This window comes from Rhinopithecus bieti, unplaced genomic scaffold (assembly GCF_001698545.2).
Source record: "Rhinopithecus bieti isolate Rb0 unplaced genomic scaffold, ASM169854v2 scaffold_14700, whole genome shotgun sequence".
Lineage (NCBI taxonomy): Eukaryota > Metazoa > Chordata > Mammalia > Primates > Cercopithecidae > Rhinopithecus > Rhinopithecus bieti.
Genome location: NW_016808194.1, coordinates 756,507 through 773,027, shown reverse-complemented (window position 1 = coordinate 773,027; position 16,521 = coordinate 756,507). Strand labels below are relative to the sequence as shown.

The 16,521-nt window shown below is 36.8% G+C and overlaps 1 protein-coding gene across 2 annotated transcripts in view; it reads right to left on the bottom strand.

Annotated features, from left to right (window-relative positions):
• The window catches only part of FSHR (follicle stimulating hormone receptor), a 187,467-nt gene that overhangs the window by 90,838 nt on the left and 80,108 nt on the right, over positions 1 to 16,521 (bottom strand). For both annotated transcript variants that reach the window (XM_017885691.1, XM_017885692.1), the window contains exon 2: positions 5,810 to 5,881. In XM_017885691.1, coding sequence (XP_017741180.1) covers positions 5,810 to 5,881 — 72 coding nt within the window. The remainder of the gene's footprint in view (positions 1 to 5,809; positions 5,882 to 16,521) is intronic.

The following is a 16,521-nucleotide window of genomic DNA, read 5'->3' as shown; positions in this document are numbered from 1 at the left end:
AAAAAAAAAAAAAAAAAAAAAAAAACCCAAATAGAGTCAACCCCAAAAGTCCTTTCCAAGGCACATTGTAGTCAAATAGTCAAAAGTCAAAGAAAAGAGAAACTTTTAAAACAGGAAGAGAAAAGCCTCAAGTCACACATTAAAAAATCCACATTGGATGAATAGTAGACTTCTTAGGACAAACCTTACAGACTAGGGGAGAGTAGGATGATATATTCAAAGTAAGATTACTAAAAGAAAAAAGCTGCAAGACAAGAATACTATACCCAGCAAAGCTACATTTCAGAAATGAAGGAGAAATAAAATATTTCATGGACAAGAAAAAAAAAATAAGGGATTTGATCACAACTAGATCTGCCAAAAGGAGTATTACATCTGGAAGTAAAAGGACTGAAACCAACATCAAGACAACATGCAAAACTCTAAAACTCAATTTTAGAACTGATACACAAAGGACAAAGAGAAAGGAATCAAGCCTATCACTACAGAAAACCACCTAATTGCAATAATTAAAAATAAGCGAGGAAGTAAGAAACAAACGATATGCAAAACAAATAGAAAACAACAGCAGGAGTATAGTCCTCACCTATTAATAATCTTGAATGTAAATAGATTAAATTCCCCATTTAAAACATATAGACTGGTGAAATAGATTTTTTTAAAGACCCAAATATATGCTGCCTACAAGAAACTTACTTTACCTGTAAAGATACATAGACTGAAAGTGAAGGGATTGAAAAAAGATATTCCTTATAAACAAAACCCAAAAGTGAGCAGGAATAGCTATACTTACATCAGAAAAACAGACTTAAGTTTAAAGATGTAGAAAGAGACACAAATTAACATTATAAAATAATAAAAGGATCAATTCAGCAAGAAATCATTATAATTGGAATATATATATATGTATATATATTTTTACCCAACACCAGAGCACACAGATATAAAAAGCAAATATTATTAGACGTAAAGGGAGAGATAGACCACAATGCATTAGTAGTTGGAGACTTCAACACCCCACTCTCAGCATTGGAGAGATTGTTTAGAGTGAAAATCAACAAAGAAACATTGGATTTAAACTGCACCACAGACTAAATAGACACTTACAGAACATTTCATCCACCAGCTGCAGAATACACATTCTTATCATCAGCAAATGAAATACTTTTCAGAATTGGTCATATTGTTAGGACAATAAACATGTCTCAAAAAATTTAAAAAAATATCAAAATTATCTCAACTACCTTATAATACCACAATGGAATAAACCTAGACATCAATAACAAGAGAAACATTTGAAAGCATACACTACATGGAAATTAAACAGCACATTTCTGAATGATCAATGGGTAAAGAGGAAATTAAGAATAAAATTTAAATCTTTCTTAAAACAAATGAAAATGAAAACACAAAATACCAAAACCTGTGGGACAGAGCAAAAGCAGAATTAAGAGGCAAGTTTATAGCATTAAACCCCCATATGAAAAGACGAGAAAGATTTCCCAGCCTCAAATAAACCAATTAACAGTGCAACTCAAGGAACTAAAAAAGCAAGAACGAACCAAACCAAAAATTAGTAGAACAGAAAAATAATAAATATCAGAGCAGAAATAAATGAAATTAACAGTAAAATAATAACAGTATGGCTATTTTGATGATATTGATTCTCCTATCCATGAGCTTGGAATGTTTTTCCATTTGTTTGTGTCTTCTCTTACTTCTTTGAGCGATGGTTTGTAGTTCTCTTTGAAGAGGAGAACTTCCTTGAAAGTTGGATTCCTAGGTATTTTATTCTCTTTGTAGTAATTGTGAATGGGAGTTCACTCATGATTTGGCTCTCTGTTTGCCTATTTTTGGTGTATAGGAATGCTCCAACGTTGGGAAATGTGGCCTTTTGAGAGTGGTTTAGGGCCCACACCACAAGGGCCCCATCCTCATGAAGAGATTAATGTTGCCATTTAAAAGGGCTTTTGGGAGTAGGTTCTCTCTCTTCTGCCACGTAGGGACATGTTTGTCCCCTTTTGCCTTTCCACCTTCCACCTTCCACCATGTGAGGACTCAGCAAGAAAGCCCTCACCAGATGCTGGAGCCTTGATTTTGAACTTTCAAGTCTCCATAACTGTGAGAAAATAAATTTCTGTTCCTTGTAAATTATCTAGTCTGCAGTATTTTCTTATAGCGCACAAATGGACTAAGATACCAAGGAAGGATTGTGGTAGCTGGAGAAAGAGATGAGTGGATAGGTTAGATGTGTAACAACAAGGTAAAAACAACAGGACCTGGTGTTGTACTTCAGTACAAAGTTTCTAAATTCTGATCTTGGCTTTAAAGAATAATCAAGGGATCTGAGAAACTGTAAATTCTGAGTACAATCTGATAAATGTGCTGTTAATATTATGAATACAGGGTTATGGTTTGGAAGAACTTGGAAAGTTCTGGAAAAGCTCTGTAGAAAAGTAAGCATTTCATCTGGTCCCCGAATGACGAGCAGGATTTTATGAAGTGAAATTTTAGACAGAGGGACAGTATCTACATAAGAACAGTGTGACAGTATATTTTGTTCACTTGTTCATTTGTTGATTCATTCCCCTGCAATTATTTTTGATCCCTTTATGTGCCAGACATTGTCTAAAGAACAAGCTTTCACATTCTAAATATGCAATATGATGTCTGGTAATAATAGTGCTTGGGGAATAGAAAATTGTTCCACCTGGTGAGAGTGTAAGGTACACAGTATATATGGTGGGAGATAAAGGGTTTTGATTCCTGTGCCAGGAACTTATGACTTAAGTCTGTAGTGAGGAGGATCCCTAGAAGTTCTTCTGCAAGAGAATTTGGACAGTGCAAGTGGCAGCAGAGTGGCAGGAAGATTGGAGCTGGGATAGGCATGGAAGCTTCATACAGTAGGCTATGTAAGTCCTGATGAGACTTTGGGTCTAATAGCAACAGGAATTAGAAGAGGGCTGGATATCAGAGTACATCTGAGAGGCAGTCAGTAGGACTGGAAGAGCACCTTGGCATAAGGGATAGAGAATGCACCTGAGTCAAGGGAGACTGGATTTTCCTTGTTTGGGAACCTGGACAGATGGTGACATTATTCACTGGGCAATATGGGAAGATGAGAAATTTAAAAATAAAGATAAGCTAGTTCTGAATATGTTGAATTTCAGGTATTTACAGTTCACTCAGATTTAGATGTTTAGGCATCTTTCCAATTCACAACAAGAATTACGGCCTCAGAAGAGAGGTGGAGGTTGCAGATGAAAGTTTAGGAACCCTGGTAATAAGACATTATCTGACAACTGGTCATTTGAAGGTGGAGCTAGAAGAAAAGAAAATGGCCAAAAATAGAGCCCTAGAATACCTAAATTTTTGAAGAGCAGTTGAAGAACAAGAGAGATGAAGAGAACTGGATATGGAGCAATCTGGGAGGTTAATAGGGAGGCAGGAGAGTGTAATATCCCAGAAGTTAAGTGGGGAAAGGGCGTTGAGAATGACATTAATTAAATTAATGAATTACATTAATGAAATTTAAAGACTGCATATAAGATAAGTAGAAGAGGATAAAGTAGAAGTCATTGGATCTTGTAGCGATGGTATTTTTGAGATCTTCAATAGAATAATTTAATAGTGTTGAAGAATATTTGGCCAAATAGTGAGTGGGCAGGCTAAGAACTGATTGAAAAGAGAGGATAGAGAGGCAGTGAATGTAGGCAACTCTTTCAACACAGTGGTCTTGATGGGGAAGAGAGAAAGAGGTAGCATAATAGGAAGGTGGAATTTATACAGAAAACTTTTCTTTTATTCTTTCCAATATGGATAGGTGAAAGTTGGTCACATGTGCAGAATGAATGAAAAGGACTTTGTGATTTGTGGAGAGGGAGATACTGAAGAAAAGGCCAGTATTTATTAAGTTCAGGAAACTGATTAACAACTGGAAGAATACAAGTGAAGGAGATAAGTCTGGAAAGGAGATGAGAACTTCTTGGTGACCAAGAGTGTAAGGTGAGACAATGGACAAAGGTGAGCATGGAGACTGAGGAATACCCAAGTCTCCTCAGGTTCAGTTCAGTGCTGGGCCCTCTGCTAGAAAATACTTTGAAGCCTTTTGGTATAAAAAAAAAAAAGATCAATTTTATTTTGGCATATCACTGTGTCAGTTCAGGCTGATTAATGAAGACATGAGGTAAAAATGTACAAACTGTGTCTGGGCAAGTTGGGTTACTGAGCCAGCTGCTGTGTCTCTTGGATTGTTGCTCTGTCAGCTCAGCTCAACCATTCATATCTTCACAGGAAGGTCTTGTTTGAGGCTGAATACCCAACAAGGGGTCATTCATTGCTGGATTAAACTTGATTAAAGTAGCTTATCTGTGACATCTGAAATGCCTGTCTTTAGAATTATATGAACCTATAGTGATGTTTAGGGACACAGGGATACCCAGTAGTCATTTCGTCTATGTTAGCTCCAGGCGAAGGAATGGTGAATTCATCCAGGAATACATCTTGAGCACAAAGCTCTCCAACTCTACTGTTTCCCTGGTTACTTTGGTGAACTCTGTTCAGGTTTGTGTCCCCATCTTCTAATCCCTGTGATAGTTGAATGTCCTCAATGAGGTAAACCCGGAAGATTACAGGTCTTAAATTGGGCTCTCCTCCAACATGGGGATAGAAATTGGAAATCACATAAGCCCCTTTTAAAAACTCCTTTCTTAATACACAGAGGAGGAAACCAAGGCCCTGAAAGGTAAAATGCTTTAATCAAGGTTATGCAGTAATTTTATATTAAAACTAACACTGAAACCAGGATTCTGACCACCATCCTTTAAGCAGGTGGCTTAATTGCTGGAACATAATGACATCTTCTATACTTCGTGATTCTTTTGTTAATGGATTCCTTTTTTGCTTCTTCAAACTCCAGGAAGTACTATTCTTAAAGGGATATAAAATAACCAAAAAGATAAATTTAATGACTTCAAGAAAGAAACACATGAACTAAAGGTTTTCTTTCTTGCCTTGCTTTCATTCCCTTCTGTATATACTCTGTCTATTCATTGCTATACTCACTGGCATTAAAGTTCTGAATCCTGCCTGTCTCACTGCAGAGAAGAACATATTTCCCTGGCCCCGAATGCTCAGGAGGTGGTACCAAGAGCCTTAAAAGGGAGGGAGGATTACTTTAAGTGTGGGGGATTTGCTCTGTCTTTTACTACTGCACCCTGCTTTGAGAAAACCATGTCTTCAAAAAACTCGAAATTAAACTAGCCCCCAATGTGAACTGAATGTCTGCAGTAACAAAGGAGGCTTTTCTTTTCAAAGGAAATCTTAATCAGTGCTGTAAACTTTTCTAGTACTTTGAAATGTTTATATATCAATTACTACTTGCCTGCATATATACCTTGGAAACAAGAAGTCTAGAGAATCTCTACAGCATAGATGTTAAGTCCTGCTGTCAATTAAAAATTAATCATAAATAGTAGAAAGTATATTTGAGAGAGAGTGGATGTCTGCAGAAAAAAGAGGGTTTGGTTTATGAAAATTCCATTCACAGGTACTCTGGGAGCAACCCCTTTTTTGAGAAATGACAAAAATTGCTTGGATTGCTCCTTTGCTCATTTCAGTGGCCTCACTGAAAGACTCCACACTATCATTTAGGAACCCTGGTAACACAATAAAATATGAGGAGATGCAGAAAGTTTGGCTGACCATGTCAGTTCGGCTACTAAGTGCAGATAATCATACTAGATGTGGTCTGAAGTTACTCCCTATAGCCCCCTTGAGGCATTCACTCACAGCAGTGCCAGGTACATACATTTTCTCCAGGTCCCCAAATCCTGAAAATGCACCTTTTTGGATGACTCGAAGCTTGGTGAGGACAAACCTCCTGCAAAGAGAGTAGAAATAAAATATCACAACCTATTTATTAATAAGTAATTGAGTTGCTAATGTATTAATATCAGCTAACAGCTAACGTATACTAAGTGCTTGCCATAAAGTAATGTTGAAATTGCTTTTACATTCTCTCTTTTCATCCTGTCTACAAGTAGTGATACTGGCATTATTAGTCTTTCCATTTTGCATAAGGAAACTAGAGTTCAGGGAGAATAAAAAACTTACCCAGGGTCACATGGCTGATACATGACAGAGATGGAATGTGAACCTTGCTTGTTCCCACTACCCTATGTTGCCTTCTGTAGCCCTGTATAAGGCCTGTTCTCTTTCTCTACTCCAACCCCCATTACCTCTTCCTTTATTGTCATTCTCAGCTGACCTTGACTCCTATTCCAAGATGAAATGAAATCAATAGAAGAAAATGTCCTTATACTTTCACAGGGCTCACTGCCTGATCAACCTGCCTGCACCTGTGCTTTATACACATCGCCTTCTCTTCTGGTACTGTGAGTGAACTGTCCAGGGTCCTAAGAATAGTTTCTCCAACATACACTAGGTCTCTTTCCCTCTCTGCTAGTCCCAGTAACCACTATGACAATTTTCCACTTTCTTAGACACATTTTATTCACCTTTTCTCCCTTCTTTCCTGGATTCTGCTTACTAATATAAAAACATGCCATAATGTCTTTCATCTAAAAAAAAAGTCTTAACCTCAGTTGCCTTCAGCTTTTGCCATTTTCTTCTGCTCAAAATATTTGTCTCATGCTTGCCTCAAAATTCCTTCCAATGGCTCCTCATTGCACTAAGGGAGAAATCAAAGTTGTTTACAAAGGCCTTCAGTGCCTTACAAGAGCTTTCTGCTCTTTATTTCCATAGACCCTGTATTCTCAATTTTGACAACTACCCTTTGACCATCCTGGTCTTGTCACAGTATCCTCTAGCAATTCCTTGAAGATGCCAGGTTCTTTCTAGCTTAATGTTTCCACATTTGCAGTTCTTTCTGTTTGGAACATTTCTCTTGCAGATATCCTCATGGGTTGTTATCTCAGAATCCCATGTGCTCAAATGTTACCATTTTAGTGAAGCTTTCCCTAACCACCTATTTAAAATGATAATCTCCCAAACTTGGCCCAGACCCTCTTTCACGCTGCTTAAATTTTTCTTCATAGCAATTCTGACATGTTATATCTTCTGTTTATTTGTGTATCCATTTATTTGTTTCTTCCTCATAACTAGAATTCAAGCTCCATGAGGGCAAAAATGTTTGCCTGATTTGTTATGATTATATACTAAATGCCTAGGGCAGTGCTTAACATGGTAGATGGTCAATAAATATTTGAATGACTGAATTGAATGGCTATTGAGCCCTCTGAAAATTCTAGGTTTGAGGTTGAAGTTACAGTTGACCCTTTGAAAATCTTTGTAATAAGAATATGATTCTTTCCCCAGCCTTCTTCCCTCTGGCTTTTTCTTGCTTTCTAACTGATTAATAGGGATTTGGTTTTCTTTCATCTTTAACACATCCTTTTATAAGGCAGTCTGTGAGGAGGAATTGTAATCAAATACCATAGTCTTGGATAGTTTCATAAATATTTTATTGTTTTAACCTTCTATTATTTATTGGTGTTAGTGAAATTTCTGTTTCAGACAGAGCTGCTACTCAGGCAATCACGTCTTTTCTTTCACCTTGTTTGTGCTTGGCTGCTAGGTGTACCAACCCTATGGTGAGGAATCATGAGAGAGAACCTTGTGTGCTGTTGCTGCCCTGGAGGAGTTTATATACTTGCTGTGAAGGCAATACCAGAAACCTTGAAATTGCCAGAAAACAGTTGAGGGCTATAGTTGATATAATAGCAATAAATTCTTTACAAGGATTAAGATGAGAAAGACCCCAAAGTACACAAATATATAACAGAAATACTGTCAAGAGTAGATGAATTTTGAACCCAAACCTCAAAAATATTAGATCATACTAAAAGCATTGTCTTTATTAAGCCATTTAAATAAAAGGTGATTTAATTTAACAAAAGTTTATCTAATTCTAGAATATCCATGCAAAATGAATCGAAGTTAGCTCAACACCCTACCTTAATTGTACTCACTTAACCTTAGTTAATACGTACAAGTTCCTTTTGTTCCTCTTTAATGCAAGACAGAAGAATAATGAAAATAAACCAATAAATGAAGATAATAAAGTTGCTTAAAACTACTCAACACTCTAAAAGTTTCAAGGAAATTGAAACATTAAAGTAAAATATTAATTAATGAGATGCATGGAGACTGTGGTCTTGAATAACAAACTCTTCTATTTAAGAATGTCAACTAGAAAGCATTTGATTCAGCCCCAGTAGTGTGCATGTTTTTCCAAAATTTTCAAGGACTATGTCTGTATTAAGTGGTTCAAGCTTATTAACATAATTAAATATTTTTGACACTTAAAATCTTCATTGACCTCTATTTCCTGAAATGTTATAAACAAGATAATCTGAAGATATTTTCATGAAAAATTACCCAGAAGTCTTCTATAAAACATTACAAATATTATTTTAAGTGCATAGTAGAGCTTGCAAAGATATGATAAATCCCCAGGGGCTCAAAGTAAAGCAGCTGAATACCAGATGGAACCCTGAGCAGTAGTGAATGCAAACCAGAATTCTAAGAGGGTAAACTAAAACCAAGGTACCCTGGGGGAGTTTGTGAACTTGGAGGCTAAGGGATTTACATCTTGATACCAAACTGGCACATGAGATGAAATGTGGAGGATGGAATATAAAGATACATTTTCATCTCATACATGTTCTGGAAAAGGTATAGAAAATGGAGAACCAACAATTTAAATTACAAGGAAATAACATCCAGAAATCTTTCATAACTTATAAAAGATATAAATCCTCAGATCCAGAGATCTCAACAAATTCCAGGGAGGAAAACACAAATCCACTGCCAGACACCTATAAATTAAAACTGTAGAGCCATTAAAGAAGATATTTTAAATGCAAGTGGAGGGGAAAAGATAGACTATCTTCAAATAAAAAATAATTAGAAAACCTTGTAGAAATGTCTTCAAAATTATTAGATTAATGCCAATTTAAAATGCTATAATGTAGAAAATTACTCAAATGTGAGGGTAAAATAAAATTACTTCAGAACAAATTTAATTAGCTATGAATAAATTTCTAGAAAAATAATTTCTTTAAAGGATAAGAAAATTTAATCCAGGAGGAAGGCACAAAATGCAAGAAGGAATAGTGAATGAATAAATTAGTGTTTCTTATTGAATAGGTGAGTGTCTTAGTTCATTTGTGTTGCTGTAATGTAATACTTGAAACTAAGTAATTTATAAAGAAAAGCTTTATTTCACTCATGGTTCTGCAGGCTGTGCAAGAAGCATGGCATCAGCAACTGCTTCTGGCGAGGGCCTCAGAAAGCTTCCACTCATGGCAGTAGGGGAAGGAGAACAGGCATCACATGGCAATTGATGAAGGATGAGGAAGGGAAGGGAGATGCCAGGCTCTTTTCAACATCAGCTCTTGTGAAAACTAATAGAGTGAGAATTCACTCATTACTGTAAGGATGGCACCAAGCCGCTTATGAGGGATCTGCCCCCGTGACACAGTCACCTCCCACCGGGTGTTGTTTCCAACACTGGATATTAAATTTCAACATGAGATTTGCAGGAAACAATTATAAGTGGGTTGTCATAATGGCTAGAAGCCCCACCAAGTCAATAAAGAACACTAAAAACGTATTGACCAAGAACTAGGTTACAAAGAAAATTAGTATTAAAAAATTACTTTCTTTGGTGATGAATGCAATTAAATTACTTAGAAATCAGTAATAAATATAATTAACTCTCCTCTCCCAATACACATACACCCATGTGGAAAAATCAAAAGCAAAGCAAAGCAAACCAACCAACCAAACAAACAAACACCCTTTTAAGTCATACATGGGTCAAAGAAGAAATCACAATTATAATTAGGAATTATTTGGATTGACCTATAATGAAAATACAACATATCAAACTCATGGGATATAGGTAAATTCCTACCTATAACAGAAATTTATAGATTTAAATTATTGTACCAGAAAAGAAAACAAAAAATTAGATTAAAAATTAATGAGCTAAGCTTCCAATGCAATAAACTACTAAAAGAAAATAGAATTGTGGAAACAGAAAATTATGAACCCAATAATTTTATTCCATTTTTTGCTAGAACTTAAACTTGGAAGTTGTTTAATAAGAAACATTGGTAAAATCAAAGACTGTTGACAGAGATGTTGAGAAGGTAAACACTAAGTTAGACATTATAATTTCATATTAGATCAAGCTTAAGTTTAGCCTACACTACCGTGCTATTTTGCAATTATAAGGTTAAGTTTCTCCTTGAGTTTATTGCTAACATGGGTAAGAAGCTTTCTACTAGTAGCAAAAGGTTTACTAAAATGGTTTCATGGACTCTTATACTTTTAACACTGAAAATGATTGTTGTAGAGAACTACACTAATTTGAATGTTTACTGAAGAAATCTGGATTTACCACTTAACAGTGTAAACTCTGCTTATTATAGAAGGCTTATTTTAACCAGCAACCTTCTGACAATTCACTATGCCTTTGTTGATCTAGTTCTAATTAACAAATTCAGAAGGTATGTGTACATTTCCTTTAAATCAGTAACATAGGCAAAGGCATTATATTTGATACATTTTCATTTTAGAAATAAAATAAATGAGAGCATAATAAAGTTTAGAATACTTTGCACCACAATTAATATCTTACTGTTGCTTTCACATTTCCCACTCAGAACTAGAACAAGACAAGAATGCCCACTCTTACTACTTTTATTCGTAATTGTACTGGAAGTTCTAGTCAGAGCAAGTAGGCAAGAGAAAGAAATAAAGGTCATCCAAATTGGAAAAGAGGAAGGCAAATTGTCCCTGCTTGCAGATTATATGATCTTATATACAGAAAAACCTAAAGACTCTACCAACAACCTCTTAGAACTGATAAATTAATTAAATAAAGTTGTGGGATAAAAAAATTAATATACAAAATCAGTAGCATTTCAATACATAAACAACATGCTGGCTGAAAGAGAAATCAAGAAGGCAATCTCATTTACAATAGCTACAAAAAATACCCAGAAATAAATTTAACCAAAGACATGAAAGACCTCCACAAGGGAAACTACAAAACACTAATTAAAGAAATTAAAGAAGATACAAATGTAAAGACATCCCATCTTCATGGATCATAATAATTAATATTGTTAAAATGACCATATTACCTAAAGCAATCTACAGATTCAATGCAATCCCTATCAAAATAGCAATGACATTCTTGATAGAAATAAAAAAAATCTTAAAATTTTATGGAACCACAAAAGATACTGAATAACGAAAGCATTCTAAGCAAAGAGCAAAACTATATGCATCAGTTTCTCAGATTTCAAAATACACCACAAAGCTATAGTAACCAAAATAACAAGGTATGGGCATAGAAACATAGAAATAGACACATAGACCAGAAGAACAGATTAGAGAACCCAGGAATTAATCCATGTATTGACATCCAACTAATTTTTGACAAAGGCGTCAAGAACACTCTGGGGAAAGACAGTCTTTTCAATAAATGCTGCTGGGAAAATTGTATATCCCTATGCAGAAGAATGAAACTATACTCCCACCTCTCATTCTATACAGAAATGACCTCAAAATGAATCAGAGACCTAAATGTAAGACCTGAAATGATAAAACTACTAGAAGAAAATGTAGAAGTGCTTCAGAGCATTGGTCTGAGCAAAGGTTTTCTGAGTAAGACTTCAAAACACAGGAAACAAAAGGAAAAATAAACAAATGGGATTATATCAAACCAAAAAGTTTCTTCACAGTAAAGAAAACAATCAACAGAATGAAAAGATAACCTATAGAATGGGAGAAAATATTAGCCAACTACTCATTTGACAGAGTAACTCAAACATATCAACAGCAAAAAAACCAACAAACCACCACCAACAGAAAAGTTGCTTAAGAAAATAAGCAAATGATCTGAACAGACATTTCCCGAAAGAAAACATATAAATGACCAGCAAATATATAAAAACATGTTCCCTAATATCAGGAAAGTGCAAATTAAAACCACAATGAGATACTGTCTTACCACAATTAGGATGGCTATCCTCAAAAGGACAACATAATAACAAATGTTGGTGAGGATGAAGAGAAAAGGGAACACTTAAATTCTGTTGTTGGGAAAGTAAACTGGTACAGATACTATAAAAAACAGTATGAAGGTTCATCAAAAAGTGCAAATAGAGCTACTATATGATCCAGCAATCCTGCTACTTGGAATTTATCCCAAAAGAAAGGAAATTACTATATCAAAGAGACATCGGCCGGGCGTGGTAGCTCACGCCTGTAATCCCAGCACTTTGGGAGGCTGAGGCGGGCAGATCATGAGGTCAGAAGATCAAGACCATCCTGGCTAACAAGGTGAAACCCCATCTCTACTAAAAATACAGAAAAAAAAATTAGCCGGGCGTGGTGGCGGGTGCCTGTAGTCCCAGCTACTCGGGAGGCTGAGGCAGGAGAATGGCATGAACCCAGGAGGCGGAGCTTGCAGTGAGCTGAGATTGCACCACTGCACTCCAGCCTGAGCGACTGAGCGAGACTCCATCTTAAAAAAAAAAAAAAAAAAAAAAAGACATCTACACTTCCATGTTTATTGCAGCACTACTCCAATAGCCAAGGTGTGGAATCAACCTAGTTGTCCAACAACAGATGAATGGATAAAGCAAATGTGGTATATATACATAATGAAATACTATTTAGTCATGGAATAAAATCCTTAGACATAGAATAAAATCTTGTCATTTGCAGAAACATGGGTGTAATTGGAGGACATTATGTTAAATGAAACAAGCTAGGGACAGAAAGTTGAACACTATATATTCTCATTAATATATGGAAGCTAGAAAAAGTTGATCTCATGGAAGTACAAAGTATAACAGAGGATACTAGAGGCTGGGAAGGGTATGCGGAAGAGAAGGATGAGGAGAGATTTGTTAAAGGATACAAAATTATAGCTAGATAGGAAGAATAATTGCTAGTATTCTATATCACTGTGGGATGACTATAGTTAACAATATATAATTTCAAATAAAAAAGAAGGATATTGACATTCCCAACACAAATAAATGAAAAATGTTTGAGATGATGGGTATGCTAATCACTCTGTTCTGATCACTTTACATTATATGCATTGAAACATCACTATGTTCCCCATAAATATGTACAATTATTATTTGTAAATTATAAAAAATAAAATAAAAATCACATTGCAAGACTTGAATTTGCAATTTAAAGAGGAAACCTAAAAGAGTAGAAAGAAAGAATAAAGATAAGAAAAAATAAATTAAAAATAACAATAAAGAGGATCAAGAATACCAAAAGCTAGTTCTTTGGAAAGATTAAGACTAGAAAGAATATTTGTTCATAATCAGCAAAGAATAAAAACTGAGAGAATAAAAGCCCCCAAACAATTAGAGGCCTGAAAGATGACACTTAACTATGGATATAACAGATTTAAATTAGAGAACTCTAAGAGCAATTTTATAACATTACTTTTTTTTTCTTTTGAGACAGATTTGCTCTGTCACCCAGGCTGGAGTGTAGTGCCATAATAATGGCTTATTGCAGCCTTGACTTCCTGGGCTTAATTGATCCTGCCCCCAAAACCTCTTAAGCAGCTGAGACTACAGCATGCACCACCACACCTGACTGACTTTTGTTTTTGTTTGTTTGTTTTTTTTGGTAGATACAGGGTTTTGCCATGTTGCCCAGGCTGGTCTTCAACTCCTCAGCTAGAGTGATCCACCTGTCCTGACTTCCCAAAGTGCTAGGATTACAGGCATGAGATATCACACCTAGACTAACAGTAGATTTGAAAAATCAGAAAACATGGATAATTTTACAGAAATATATGCTTACAAAATTGATTCATGAAGATACAGAAAAGTGAATAAATCTGTAATTATTAACAAATTGGGTTGGTAATTTAACAGCTGTCCACTAAAAAATAAGGTCAGTACCATATGATGTTAGAAGTAAATTCTACCCCTTCAAAGGAACAAAAAAATCCCAATCTTATATAAACTATTCCACAGACTAGTGTATTAGTCCATTTTCACACTGCTGATAAAGACATACCCAAAACTGGGCAATTTACAAAAGAAAGAGGTTTAATGGACTTACAGTTCCATGTGGCTGGGAAGGCCTCACAATCATGGCAGAAGGCAAGGAGGAGCAAGTCACGTCCTACATGGATGGCAGCAGGCAAAGAAAGAGAGCTTGTGCAGGGTAACTCCTCTTTTTAAAATCATCAATCTCATGAGACTTAGTCACTATCTTGAGAACAGCATGGGAAAACCCTGCCCCCATGATTCAATTACCTCCCACTGGGTGCTTCCCATAATACATGGGAATTCAAGATAAGAGCTGGGTGGGCGACACAGAGCCAAACCATATCATTCTGTCCCTGGCCTCTCCCAAATCTCATGTCCTTACATTTCAAAACCAATTAAGCCTTCCCTACAGTCCACCAAAAGTCTTAACTCATTTCAACATTAATTCAAAAGTCCACAATCCAGACTCTCATCTGAGACAAGGCCAGCCTCTTCTGCCTATGAGCCTGTAGAATCAAAAGCAAGTTAGTTACTTCCTAGATACAATGGGGTACAGGTATTGGGTAAATACAGCCATTCCAAATGGGAGAAATTGGCCAAAATAAAGGGGATACAGGCCCCATGCAAGTCCGAAATCCAGTGGGGCACTCAAATCTTTAAAACTCCAAAATGATCTCCTTTGATTCCATGTCTCACATCCAGGTCACAGTAATGCAAGAGGTGGGTTCACATGATCTTGGGCAGCTCCGCCCCTGTGACTTTGCGGGGTACAGCCTCCCTCCCAGCTGTCTTCATGGGCTGGTGTTGAGTGTCTGTGGCTTTCCCAGGCACATGGTGCAAACCGTTGGTGGATCTACCATTCTGGGGTCTGGAGGATGGTGGCCTTCTTCTCACAGCTCCACTGGGCAGTGCTTCAGTAAGGATTCTGTGTCAGGGTCCCACCGCATATTTCCCTTCTATACTGCCCTAGCAGATGTTCTCCATGAGGGCCTCTCCCCTGCAGCAGACTTCTGCCTGGGCATCCAGGTGTTTCCATACATCTTCTGAAATCTAGGTGGAGGTTTCCAAACTCTAGTTCTTGACTTCTGTGTACCTGCAGGTTCAACACCACGTGAAAGCTGCCAAGGCTTGGGGCTTGCACCCTCTGAAGCTATGGCCTGAGCTCTATCTTGGCCCCTTCAGCCACAGCTGGAGCAGCTGGAACACAGGGCACTAAGTCCCTAGGCTGCACACAGTATGGGGACCTTGGTCCTGGCCCATGAAATCACTTTTTCCTTCTAGGCCTCTGGGCCTGTGATGAGAGCAGCTGCTGTGAAGATCTTGAATATGCCCTGGAGACATTTTCCGCATTGTCTTGGGTATTAACATTCGGCTCCTTGTTGCTTATGCAAATTTATGCAGCCAGCTTGACTATCTCCTCAGAAATTGGGATTTTCTTTTCTATTGTGTTGTCAGGCTGCAAATTTTCTGAACTTTTATGCTCTGATTATTTTATAAAACAGTGTCTTTAACAGCACCCAAGTCAACTCTTGAATGCTTTGCTGCTTAGAAATTTCTTCTGCCAGATACCCTAGATCATCTCTCAAGTTCAAAGTTCCACAAATCTCTAGGGCAGGGGCAAAACACCACCAGTCTTTTTGCTAAAACATAACAATAGCCACCTTTGTTCTGGTTCCCAACAAGTTCCTCATCTCCGTCTGAGACCACCTCAGCCTAGACCTTATTGTTCATATCACTCTCAGCATTTTTGTCAAAGCCATTCAGCAAGTCTCTAGGAAGTTCCAAACTTTCCCACATTTTCCTGTCTTCCGCCTGTTTCCAACCTCTGCCTATTACCCAGTTCCAAAGTCACTTCCACATATTCAGGGGTGTTTTCAGTAATGCCCCGCTTTACTGGTATCAATTTACTGTTTTAGTCCATTTTCATGCTGCTGATAAAGAGATTTCTGAGACTGGGCAATTTACAAAAGAAGGAGATTTAATGGACTTACAGTTCCATTTGGCTGACGAGGCCTCACAGTCATGGTGGAAAGCAAGGAGGAGCAAGTCATATCTTACACGGATGGCAGCACACAAAGAGAGAGCTTGTGCAGGGGAACTCCTCTTTTTAAAACCATCTGATCTCATGAGACTTATTCACTATCATGAGAACAGCACGGGAAAGACCTGCCCCCATGATTCAATTACGTCCCACCAGGTCCCTCCTATACTAGCCAAACAATATCAGCTAGTAAAAGAAGGAATGCTCTCCAACCCTTTTTATGTGGTTAGTGTAACATTGGTAACAAAACTAGACAGGGACAATAAAAGAAAGGAAATAATGTAGGGACAATATGCATTTAGTAGAGTTAAATAAATAATGCATTATTATCAGCTTGAATGTGTCACAGAATTCAAGAGTTGCTAAATATTAGACAACTCTTTCAAAGAAAATTTTCATATAAATAAA